The sequence below is a fragment of the Mauremys mutica genome, chromosome 2 (genome assembly GCF_020497125.1).
Source record: "Mauremys mutica isolate MM-2020 ecotype Southern chromosome 2, ASM2049712v1, whole genome shotgun sequence".
In the NCBI taxonomy this organism is placed as follows: Eukaryota; Metazoa; Chordata; order Testudines; family Geoemydidae; genus Mauremys; species Mauremys mutica.
In genome coordinates, this window is record NC_059073.1 from 35659323 (window position 1) to 35672888 (window position 13566).

Consider the following 13566-nt stretch of genomic DNA (forward strand, 5'->3'; position numbering starts at 1 on the left):
TGTGGTTCATAGATTCTAAAGCCAGAAGAGCCACTGTGCTCATCCAGTCTGTATAACAGAGACCATAGAACTGCCCTGAATTAATTCCTGTTTGAAATACAGCAGATCTTTTAGAAAAACATCCAATCTTGATTTAAAAATTGCCAGGGACAGCGAGTCCACTGCGACACTGGCTAAATTGTTCCAATAGTTAATTACTTCCACTGTTAAAAATGTGCGCCCTATTTCCAGTCTGAATTTGTCTAGCTTCAACTTCCAGTCTGCTAAAGTGAGGAGCCCAATATTAAATTTCTGTTCCTTAGGTAGGTACTTATAGACTCTGATCAAATCACCTTTTAACCTTCTCTTTGTTATCCTAAAACAGATTGAGTTCCTTGAGTCTATCACTATACAGCATGTTTTCCAGTCCTCTAATCATTCTCATGGCTCTATGTAGTTAAGGCGCTGGATTGGGACTCAGGAGAGCTGGGTTAAATTTCTAGTTCTGTCACCTGTGTGACACTGGACAAGTCATTTAGGTCCTGAACCTGCAATCACTTACGCACAAGTTTCTATTTAAGTACATGACTAATCCCACTTAATTTTTCTGTGCCTCCATTCCCCATCAATAAAATGGATATAATACAACTTTTTCAAGTAATGTCCCAGTGGGTGTTCCACTTCAGGTGCGTATATGCCCTGTGCACCTTTGATCAGGAATTTTCAGTGGCCTTGCCCATTTGCTCTGCACATGTACCCTTGATACCCTCATGGCCCTTAGCAATGGAACATAGATCAGAACAAATAAACCTCCTTCAGTTCTTTCTTGACCACCTTGGCCTGAAAAGAGTATATTATAGTGCCTGTTTCTAGATTTCTCCATGCATAGCTTACTTCTACTATTTGTTTTGGTTTTAGCCTGCTATAGTTCTAGTTTTAGTTTTAATATTCTTCATTTTATTTTTTCAAGGGGTTTTTATTTCGTTAGACAACCCTGCCCCGCCCCCCCATGTCATCATTTGTGTGTCGGGTCCTCCTCTCAGGAGTTGTTTCCCCAGAATATGCCTGGGAACTTTGGATTCAAATGCTGCCTCCCTTTCTGGGAACCTAGCCTGGTCAGTGACACTCATTCTTGTTATCTCCATTGTTTAGGAGATATGCACATTCCATCTAAGTGCAAAATCTGTTCAGAGTTCAGGAGTAGATCTAGAAAAAATCTATTGGTACCAGAACCTTCTAGGTCATTAAACCATACCATTATCTGGTACTTTCTATCTCACCAGTACTGTCAAAAAGGGACAATCAACACCAGCTCTGTCTCCTTCCCCCTGGGACAATGCTGAGGAGATCTCTTCAATTCTCAGATTTCAGTACAGGGATCACCTTGTTATCAGCCTAGAGCCATCTCTTCAGAAATTTTTTCTGAGAGAGACTTCTAGACCCAGACCGACTCATGTTCCTGATTATCTGTCCTGGTATGAGCAACACTGGTTGCCCCCTCTCCTTCCTTATGGACCTCTCAGTGGCCATACTGGGACCCATAGGGTGCTTATCGACAACAGTTTTGTAGAGCTCCCAACTACATATGGGAATCAAGACAGGAAACAGTCTCCTGCTACACCTATTCATCAACAGTCTCAAACCAAGAGGAGTCTTTCAAGGGACAAGAGGTGAGAGCTGATAAAGAAGTAACACCACAGACTCATATCTCCTTATCCTTACCAGATGAGACTGTGATGCCCCCTCCCTCAGTTCTTATGCAGATGATTTTTATACAATTTCAGAAGCTTATGAAAAGGATAACCAAATCACTTCATATCCTTTTAGAGAAGATTCAGGAAGAGTGGCCATATGTATGAACAAAGCTGTGTTTGAACCTGCCAAAGCTATCTGGCAAACCTCAGCCACCATGTAAAAGAGACAACCAAAAACTCTTATGTTCCAGCTAACAACTCTGGTGGAGGGTGTGTAAATAAAAAAATCAAACTTTTTGGTTGCTGATGCCATCAAGAAGTATGGCAGGCAACATCATTCTAAAGCAACATCATGATAAGGACAAAATGTCTAGATCTCTTTGGTTGCAAGAGCTACTCACCCATGAGTTCAGGATTGCTGTCACGGGACCCCAGGCTCGGTACTGTCAAACAGCTCTGAATCAACACTTGGCTTGGTTCATCTCACTTCTTGCCCAGCATTACAACTTCCAATTATTCCCTACTTGTTAACTCAGGACTCAGATAGGGTTCTCTACCCTGACTTGAACATTCTGCAGCTCAGGGTTTGTTTTCCTAATGGTTCTCTGGGATAGAAGTTTCCTGTTCCGCAGAAGTGCCATGGGTTTTGTTAAACAGCAGAAAGGATTCCACCATAAAGGCTTATCTGCAAAAATGGGAGATTTTGTCATTGGTGTATACAACAACAAGTCTTTCCTGTCTATTCTTCCCTCTGAGCTCATCTAGATTACCCGTTGAATTTGAAGAAGCCCAGACTTCTTCTAAATTCCATTAAGGTTCATTTAGTGGCTATCATAGTCTTCCATTCTCCTGTGGAGGAGTTTTCAGCATTTGCCCACTCCAAGACTTTGAGGTTCATCAAAGGATTGATTAACCTTTTCCCACACATAGAAAGCCCACTCCAATGTGGGATTTAAATTTGGTCCACAATTGTTTGATGACATCAACCTTTGAGCCACTAGCCAAGTGCTCCTATCTACACTTGTCTATGAAGATGGCCTTTTTAGTGGCTGTCACCTCTGCCCAATGAATTGGAGAACCAGGATCATTAATGACAGATCCCCCCTTCATGGGTTTCTACAAGTAGAAAGATTTCCTTTAGCTACATCCCAAATTTGTACCTAAAATATCCTCAGAATTCCATATCAATCAGGTCATCTAATTCCAGTTTTCTTCCCTAACCCACATCAGAACAAGGAGGAAGCCACCCTCCATACCTGAGATGTTAGAAGGGCATTAGCCATCTATTTGGACAGAACCAAACCAATTAGAAAGTCTCTGACACTGTTGCTTTTGTGGGCAGAACTAAAGGATCCACGATTTCCATCTAAAGATTATCAAAATGTTATTTGGGATGCATCTGCTCTTGTTATGAGACTGTTAATGTTCAGCACCCTCCTACAGTAATAGCCCATTCTACAAGATGTCAGTCTACATTCATGGCACTGTTAAAAGACATACCAACTGCAGAAATTTGCAGAGGTGCCATTTGGGCTTCCTTTCACATCTTCCCAAACACTATATTTTAGTGCATGCTTCTAGCAGATGCTACTTTTAGTACTGCAGTTCTGTTGTCACTCTTAGATCTGGCTTCAAAGCTCTTATCTCCTTCAGAGAGTACTGCTCATGAATCACTTGAAGTGGAGCACCTATAGGGGCCTTGCATAAAAAGGGGGCAAAAAAGGAGAGTGTGACACCTATGTTCACCCTTTTTGCAAGCCTGTGACACTTTTTGTATAAAGTATGCCTTGTGAGGTATAATTTGAAAACTCAGAATCTGCTGAACATTATTGTCCTGGTAAAAGATGTGTGATAACATTGCATATAAAGTTGTAAAATTCTGCTGTGTAAGACATGTTCCAAGTCTGGAGAAACAGCTAGAGACAAAAGGCTAGCCAACACCTCAGCCAGATGTCAACAAAATCAAATGGACTATCCCTTGGTTAAGTGGCCATTCTCTGGCAGGAAGAAGGATGTGACCAAGAAATTTACATATTGGCAAAGAAAATAGATGCAGTTTCCCATCTCCCCTATCTCCTGAATCCCAGCTGAAAATGATCTTCAAAGGGAAAAGAGAATAATAAGAAATGGGAAGAGAGGCCCCAAAACACTTCTACCTTTCTCTATGCTCACAACAGCCACAGCACATTAAAGGCAAAGAGACAGTCTTGTCTGAAAGGATTCCAACCAGCGAGACTGCAGAACCAAGTGGTGAGAGAGACATTTTACTTTGAATTCACTTAGCTTGTTGTTGGATGTTAGCTGTGTTTTACCTTTTATTTTCTTTGTCACCAATTCTGGCTTTTGTGCCTCATTAACTGTAATCACTTAAAATCTATCTTTTTGTAGTTAATAAACTTGTTAAATATTTTATCTAAACCAGTGTGTTTGAATTCAAGTGTTTGGGAACCCCCATTTGAGATATCAGGATCTGTGCATATCATCTCTTATTAATGAAATGACAGACTTTCTATGAGCTTGTATTGTCCAAAAGAAAAGAGCTGTGCAGTGGAAGATTTACATTTCTGGTGACAAGTCTGTGACTTGGAGTTTTCTGGTGTCACTCTGCAATATAATTCAGGAGTGTCTGACTGGAGCATTCATATAATTCAGCTGGGAGTAATTTACATGCTAGAGGTTGTGTATGGAGCAGATCAGGAGTGGTTGCTCTCACAGCGAAGCAGTGTAAAAGGCACTCCAGGTTGGAGAACTGAGGGGACACAGCTGTTCTACAGTCCAGATTATACCCTGGGTAATGTCACAGAGAGTTTACTTACCTTGTACAGTAACTGGATTTTTTCAAGATGTTTGTCCCTATGTGTGATCCACTACTAGCCCTCCTTCCCCTCTGCCTCGGAGTAGTGGGTCATGGGACTTTGCAGTAGATAAGGAAATGGGGAAAGTTCATCCGTGCTGCTCTATATACCCTTGGTATGGTACAAGAGTGTTAAGAGCATATTAGCAAACCAAATGGGCACTGAAACCAAAAATTTCTGATCAAAGGTGCATGGAGTGAATGCATGCCTGAAGTGGATAGGGTTGCCACCCTCCAGGATTGCCCTGGAGTCTCCAGGAATGAAAGATTAATCTTTAATTAGAGATTATGTCGTGTGATGAAAACTCCAGGAACACATCCAACCAAAATTGGCAAACCTAGAAGTGGAGTACCTATAGGGATAAATATCTCCAAGAACTCCAGTCACTGAAAGTAACCTCTCCTTCCTTTAGCTATCTTGTCTGTTTAGATTCTAAGCTCTTTTGAACAGGGCAAGTCTCTTACTATGTACATATGCAGCACCTGCTGCAATTTGTCCCTCAATCTTATAGTACATATTGGATGATTTTGTGAAATGCAATAACTGAAGGCTTGTCTACATGGCGAGTTAGTACACAGCAAGTCAGGGTGTGAATCTACAGCACACTGGCTTCCACGCACTGACTCATTGTATAGACAAGCCCGTAACATTGTGGTTTCTCAGTAACTGTAAATATAAATGATTGTTTACATCAGTGCAACTTATTCTTCCACAAGGCATTTTTAAATAATGTTTTACATTTTGAGAATGTTCCTTGCTTTCAGTGCCTTCACTTTAAACGTTTTTGAGGGGGATGCAGGGTCACTGATGCCCATAACTGATTGCCTGCTATCTCATTTAGTATGCTACCATAAGGGGAGAATCAGATAAATGAAAAAGGAGAATCAGAGAAATGAGTTTAAACATGGCAGTCTCGCCAATCTAGGCATTACACAGGAATAGGTAAGACAAGTGAAGTGTGTTTCAGCAGACAGAGCAACTGTTAGCAGATTCAGCACAAGAACAGTCATACCATATACAAGGAAGATTATGATAATTTCTCCAGGAATTCTTTTCTTGCACACTACTTCCACTCTTATGTGCCAGAAGTAATGAGAAACACGGTATCACTGGGTGGAGTTTTAGACACATATTTTGGTTTCAGTAAAGAGCTTGATTCTTCTACTCCATTATACTAGCTTTACTTCCTATACCTTACTGTAATTCCACTGACTTCAGCAGATGAAATTAAGTGGAGAATCAGGCCCCAGCATTTTACTGGATTTAAAGAAATATGGGAATATAGGTAATACCAGACCAGGACAGTGCTCCATCTACTTCACTGGCAATGTCCAGTGCTTGATACTAGACAGGAAGTTTCAAGAAAGCTTGTAGTGGACAACTATAGAATAACCTGTCTCACGGGGGAAATTTCTTCCTAACCTCTCACAGCTGGAGGAATACAGCTGGAGAATTAGGATTTAAAACCAATTTCTCTCTATCTGTCTCTCTGTGATTATATATTTGGCCAGACTTTTCTTAGTACAATGATAATCCTTGTCTTTACCTGTTGAATAGATCAAAGGCAAAGTAAATCACACTGTCTATGGTTAAAATGTCCAGACTTTTTAAAGATTATTTTTAATGTAAGTGGTTAAGATAACTTTTGATGCAAGAGGATTCCCATCTCCCTGACTTGATCCATATCCTGTTCCCAAACACATCTAAACGGAGGCATCTCAAAATATAAGTAAAAATCCCCTTTAAGCTGCTATGGTCTGGACTGGATTAGTGAAAAAACTATGCAGTTTGCCTAAATCAAGCTTTCCTTCTTTCCAGGAGAGTTTCAAGAGTGCTGTCTCCATGTTCTACTTCATCACCTTTCAAAATGACATTAGCCTTCACTGGAAGTCTGTACGTTGGCTTCTGTACTGGCCTGCTAACCTCTTTAGCATTATCAGGAAGGTTTATGAATAATGTTATACACGGTGCAGTCATGCTGAGCTATCCTGCTGGCTTACATCCTGACAAATTTAACACATCATTTGTATGGTAGAAAATAGATTACTGGCTACACTAATACCAGTAGACTAGACAATATACAGAAGTATGCTTAAAATGTAAGGCAAATTGAAGTTGGCTTTCTTCTGTATTGTAACTAACAACTCTAAAGAGTCCCTGTCAACATGGTCAGGCCCAATATGTAAGCTACCATAACAATAACATCCTTTTCTTTACTCTATTATTTTGATACCAGAAAGACTATATGAGCTCCAAGCTGAAGACTGCAATATGTAAAAAAATCAACTTGCTCACAGGGTAACCTTACAGTCAACAGTGATTTATTTTTATCAGTGTTGTGAACTAGCTGTACTTCCATAGACTATTCCATTCTAATGACTAGACAGGGTTTAAAAATGTACAGGAAAGTCATATTCTCTGTCTACTCACAAAAAAAGAGCACAGAGTCATTCAAGTCACAACGCTGGCATTTTGACTGAAAGCATTATCGAGGAGTAGTACTGCATAATTACTGCAATAGACAATTATAAATCATTTGGATGGTAAAGTCCATTAGTACGAAGACTATTTTTCCCTTTTTGTCTTGCAGAGCACAAGGCCTTTACTTAACCAATAATAAATAATTGATATTGGTTTCATTTTAACCACAACATTCTTGTTAGTGCCTCTTTAAAATACAGTGATGATTGAAAACTTGGTAAACTCTTTGTTCACAGACCTTCCATAAGAGTAACCTATTAATGGTGAATGAACTTTTGAAAGTTTGTGGAGTGAGGTTGGTTCTAATAAACCTTTAAAATTATCTGAATTTCTTTGAAATTGTTTGGGCTCAACACCAGACTGAAAAACCCTCAAACAGGATTTTTGTGAGCGATTTCTAGAACTTCCTTGCTGTAAACATCATGAGTGAAACTCTGGCCCCACTGGAGTGAAAGGTCATGACAGCAACCTTTCTCATGCTATTTAGGTAATTCTGTCTTTTCAGACTAGTCAGTTCAGAAGCCTCCAATCTAAATAAAGTTTTGAGTTTTGCTCATTTCAAGTTTTGAGAGATAGATCTCACTGGTTCTTAACAAAACTGAACCGAATTCAGTGGGTTTACGTCATTGGTGAATTTGTCACCGGGAGTTCACCTGTCATTAGAGCATATTCTTGTCCTTCATATCTTTGAGGTCTTTATATCTAGGGGGAAAAGCGTTGCAGAGATACAGGTCACTACATACACATTACTTAGTTTTGCAGTATATAATACTATTTTAATCTACATAGCAAAGCATAAAGTAATCAGCCACTATGTCATCCCATCTTTGCAGCACATGTTGTTGACACTATACTCATAAATATAAAGATGTGTTATTGCTAAAGCAATAAAACATCTGCAAGCTGCCTCTCTCCATAGACTCCAAACAGGGAAGCGCTATGCGTTGTCATCTTATTCTTCCTTGCCTGACATGGGCAATGTTACTATAAATAAGACACAGTGAACTGTCATCACCATAGATTCATTTACTGTTATGTTAAGAAACATATGATAAGAAACAAACAATGCAGCAATCCATGTTGTGGTAGTCAACCCTTCTTTTCTATGAAAACATTAAGACATGGACACAGATGTAAAATGTTGTATGGTAAGAACTACATTCTGTCCTATACTGTTTGGGTGGCCTGAAGGGGATTTAGAGAGCATCTAGTCTTCCCTTACCCTTCAGCAGCCCAGAAAAATTCCAACCTAGCAACCTCGAGAATGCTACCAGCTACTCCCCTGTCCAGCACAGCATGGCCCTAACAGACGTGCGTTCCAGACAGGGTGCACGATTCTCCTTTTCAAACTAGCTACGTTATTACAAATTATAACATAATATACCCTAAAAGCTGAAATGAGAAGTCAAAATGGAACATTTCAGCCTTATTGAAATGAACCATTTTGATAATTGTCCATGAAGATTTTGATGGAATTTACAGGTCCTGCCAAATGTTAAGTTTTTTTACATCATCATTTTCTGACAAAACTCTTCAGTCTTAAAATTTTTGACGAGCTCTGGCTAGAAGAGACCTTTAAGATCATCTAGTCAGACTTAGTACATAACATGAGACATATAATATCACCAAGTGATTCCTGATTAAGTTGTAGCTGAGCTAGGGCACCCATCTTTTAGGCCTATATTCAGTGTTGATTAACTTCTAGTGATGGAGAATTAACCACATCCTTTGGCAATGTATTAAAATAGTTTATTACCTTCATGGTTAAAAATGTGCACATTGTTTTCATTTTGAATATTTCTAGCATCAACGTCCAATATATTGTATCTTTTTATATATTTGTCAATGAGATTAAATAGCCTTGAGTCTCAGTCATCTTCTCCCTTCCAGCTGGGGCCACGGATGATGCCAAGAAAGTGGTACTCTGCTTATGTCGCTCTGCCTGGCTTTCACAGAAAAGGATGGGACAAGCTCGCACAATATATTTCCTTGAGTGTCCTGTTAAGTTCAAAATTCATAACGTTTGGGAAAAAGAGATTTGCTATTGGTTTTACTTAGGGGGTTGTTTTGTTTTGTTTTTAAGCTTTATATTACTCTAGTGTGTACAGCAAATCCAGGTCTGAGTTTAATCTTTACACTGTTATCATTTGTAACAGCTCACATTAAGACTCCATGATATTTAATAGAAACAACTCCAGAAGGATTTTATTACATTTCTCCGTTAGTTTAAATGACCTGAAATAAAATAGGCATTTTGCCACTGATCTATTACCCAGCAGTAAAAACCAAGCTGCGGGGAAAGAGAAAATAAATAAAATATAGGACTAACTTGGATAGGAAGTGGCCTATTGGCAAGTTTGAGAACAATGGTGGGTTCATGATATGAGAAACACCTCCTTTGGCATATGCAGTAGAATCACTGATCAAAAGTTCAGCAGATGAGAGGTTTTCATTTCTTTATCTAATATTAATAAAAACCTTGATTTGCTGAGCTCCTACAATAATGCCAAAGTATTGGCACTAACAAGACTATAGGATGGTGGTTACATATATCCTAGCTGTCCCGTTGCACAACTCCTTTTGATCTTTATAAAACAAACATGGGGAAAGGGCAGGAGAGGAAGGAGTACAACGAGGGGGAAAGTGTTTGCATACATTTATTCTAAAATTAGCCATAAAATTTGATGAAAGCAAGTCAGTTATTTTTCTACAGTTGAGGAGATATAAATGATGAGTATTCAGAAGTCCTCTGAGATACCATATGAATCATCGTCTTCATTTTTTTGATGTGCAAGGAAAGTTACTTATGAGGGATTTTGACAAAATAGGGATCCCACATTAAGTATCCAGCTTCCTGATTTAACTTTTTGGAAAAGAATCTCATTCACAATATGGAAGTGAGTACCGCTCACCTGTGCAAATTTTCCTTTCCCATCTTCACTAGCTACTTAAAATCTCCCAGGACCCTACAAGTTGAGAATCACGATTATCACATCAAACAACATTTTATTAAAATTATACATAAGTTTATACGAGCTGCTGAATTGATTATTGGGTTATTTTTAACCAAAGTTGTCCCGTAATGCATTACATTCTAATGATCTGGAAGTTATTTGCACTAGATTGATTATTCCAAGGTTATATAAGATGTCTATATTTTGTTAGCATGCCTAGACAAACTTCAGTTAAACTATCTCTTTTTCAGTACATTTCCAGCATCATTTTCTTCACTACAAAGGTGTGTAAATTTGTCAGCTGTAACTTTAATTTTCCATTTAATTATTTGGTATAATAAATAATAGAATCTGAGAGACAGAGTGTCTTTCATATCAGACCGACTGCAGGCTACATTTCTTTGTTTCTCCCAATATTTAGCATATGAAGTCTCATGTGAAGCAATTAGAAGAGTTCACAGGAGTCATGAGTGAGAGGAAAACATAAGACAGTGACACGAAGGAACAAAGTTACAGTTTTAGGCACTGGTCCTAACAAGGCGTGCATAAGTCTTTGTAGGATCAAGGCCTTAGCTTGAAATTTAGGAGCCTCCTGCTCTGCAAATGTAACATATTGCTAATAAGCCAAAGCTTATGGGAGGATTCCATATGAAACCATATGATAAAAATAGATGCAAGTAGTCTGGAGATTATTCTATGTTTCTCTTTTATTCTTTCAAAGATGCTTTCCTGAATCGGATAGACTTTTGTTTAGATTTTTTTTAGTATTGGCAACATATCCCTTGGCTGGTTCCCCATTGTTCCCAAGTTTTTATCTTCTTGTGCTCACAGCTCTACACAATTCTGCTCCAGCCTACCTCCCTGATCCCATCTCTTATCACATTGCCCCATCCACTGCACCAACAACTTCCATGCCCTGTTCATCTTTCCTCCCTCTCCTGACTCTCCAACTTCTTTGCACATGCAAAAAATATAGTTGGAACTGCATGCCTAATTTGGATACTTAACTATATGCCCAAAGTGGATAACTACATGCACAAATTGCCAGCTAGGTACATAACCGACCACTTGTGCATGCAGTTCCCTAAGGTGGGTGTAGAAATTAGGAATGCAATCACGTTTAACATACTGTTTAGAAAGCGAGATCCTAGATGTCAATTTTGTTTAGGTGCTAGATAGAATATACCAACCCCTTGGCTAACCTTTAAAAGTGAGTTATGGCTGTGAGTTTATTGCCTTTTGTAAGCATGAGTAATCCATGTGCTGAACTCTGCATATAACCAAATGATAAAATAGACACCAGTTTCTGTATCAATGTATATTAAAACGAATTAATGTCTGCTGTTTGTTTTTTTTTAAGTTTACTTGAGCATAAAATATTAGAAATGGAAGAAAGGCATAAAGAAGAGTTGGATACTTTGAAAGAGGAAAAAGAGAACCTTCAAGGCTTAGTCTCACGCCAAAGCTACATAATCCAGGAGCTAGAGAAGCAGTTAAACAAGGCAACGAACAACAACAGTGTCCTGCAGAAACAACAGCTGGAATTGATGGACACAGTTCACAGTTTGGTCAATCTTTGTTCCAAAGAAGGAGGTAAGAGAGTAACATCTTTAAAAGTCTCAGAAATTTCTTCTTAGAGTGACATATTGGGCGGGGAGTGGGGGGGGGCATGGAGAGGGTCAAATTTACTTTTATAGGTCCAAAAAGAAAAGAGAATCTGACATTCTGAACTAATCCAGGGCAAAGTAGCTTAGGAGAACATTTGAACATGAATAGTTCTTGAGATATTGCTGAGATTGAACCTGATGCTAACAAGACTGTTTGATTTTTTGGTTTAATAACATAGAACACTTGTGCCAAATCTTCAGTTGATGTAAATTGGCTCCACTGACTTAGTGATACCAAATTACAGCCATGGAGGATCTAACTCTTTATGACTTGTTGTTTTTCAGATATTTTCTGAATATTACATTTCTCTTTGTTTTTCTATTTTTTTTATTACTTGTTTGTTTCCAGTTGCACCCACAGTGTGGTAGGTACTGAACAAACATGGAAGATGGAATGGGTGCTGTCTTGAAGACATTATAATCTAAATCCAGGCAGAGAAAAATGGCAGAGGCAATGGGTGGACTATATAGCCAGTCATCAGGGTTATAATTGGTTACATCTTAATAAAGCTTTTTAAAATGTATTATTATTAGATGTCTAGATCTTGAGGAGCAATCTCTAGTTGCGTCTCACGCTTGCAATTATTAGTCAACACATTCCTGTAGTATCAAGAAAAAATTCTTCTTCAGGAGTGATTTTAATTCTCGGAGGGTAGTGGCCTTGCAGACCAGCTCAGGAGAGGCATTCCATGCATCAAGAGTAGCATGGAAGAAAGCATAGAGTTATTGTTGGAGAAATGGACAAACAGTTTGTCAAAGGGTGACATCATGAGGCGAGGAGGTGGCGGGAGAGTATGAAAAGGGCTCAGAAGAAAATAGGCTAAGCAGAGTCTTGAAGCACAAGGATAAGAGTTGCTGAGGAGGTGGAGATGGATTCAAAGAGAAATTCCAGAGAGAATTCGAGAGGAAGGTGACATGATCAGAACAATGAGTAAGGGAGATTATCTTTGTAGATGTGTTCTATATGGACTGTTAAGGAGATATTGTGGATGTCAGGGAAGTCAAAGCAGAGGTTGAAATAAAGGATATGTGATTTGACTAGGAAGAGGTCATCAAAAACCTTGTCAAGAAAATCCAGGAGCAAGTTAAAGGAGAGGTACACAAGGCAAAGGCAGCAAATTGCAGATTCAGAGAGTTTAGAGGTGAAGGGGAGAAATAAGATGGGCCAATAGCTGGACAGGCAAGGTGAGGTTGAGGGATGACATTCTAGAGAGAAAGCCCAGAGCATATGTGAATTGTGATTATATAACTGATTACTTTACCAGTGCAAGTAGATGCGTAGAGATGTGCAGGTAAAAAACAAAAAAACAGGAACCTGCATCATTATAGTCTGATAGAACTAAGTGTCAAAAAGATCTAATAGATGACCCAATCTCGTTTTTTCCCTAGAGAACATTCCCATTCCCCTTGTGCAGCTTGTATCTAAATAGTTCCAGTGGATAGGATTCCACCTTCTTCCCTTGGAAGATTTTTTCACATTCTGACCTTATTGATGGCATGCTTTTTTCTCATGTCCATTCTAAATCTTTCCTTTCTCTGTTGCTTTGACTTATTCCATGCTAAACAGTTCTTCAGCACCTTAAATTAAATAAAATCTTTTTTAAACAGTATGCTCTCAGACCAATAGTCCAGCATTGTGAAGCAATTCAAATCCTCTAATATATTTTATGGTCTTCTGGCAAGGAAATCTGGCAGAGTTTTGCTCAGGCTGTTTTAACAGCGCTCAGGAGCATTTTGAAATTAATATCAATGTGAGAGAGATATTATTTTCATATAGAGATGAACAGCAAGCTGTTGTAAAGACTGAAAACAGATTTTCTAGCTATCTTGAATTAGATTCAAACAAAATATTTCCCCCTTTAATATGGAGATTTCAGACATCAGTTGGTTCTTATAAATACTTTGAACCAGGATTTTTCAAAAAATCGGAATTTAG

At 38.8% G+C, this 13566-nt stretch overlaps 1 protein-coding gene across 5 annotated transcripts in view; it reads left to right on the forward strand.

Moving 5' to 3' along the window:
• The window catches only part of ANGPT1 (angiopoietin 1), a 205666-nt gene that overhangs the window by 106329 nt on the left and 85771 nt on the right, over nucleotides 1-13566 (forward strand). For all 5 annotated transcript variants that reach the window (XM_045002753.1, XM_045002755.1, XM_045002754.1 and 2 more), the window contains exon 4: nucleotides 11324-11556. In XM_045002753.1, coding sequence (XP_044858688.1) covers nucleotides 11324-11556 — 233 coding nt within the window. The remainder of the gene's footprint in view (nucleotides 1-11323; nucleotides 11557-13566) is intronic.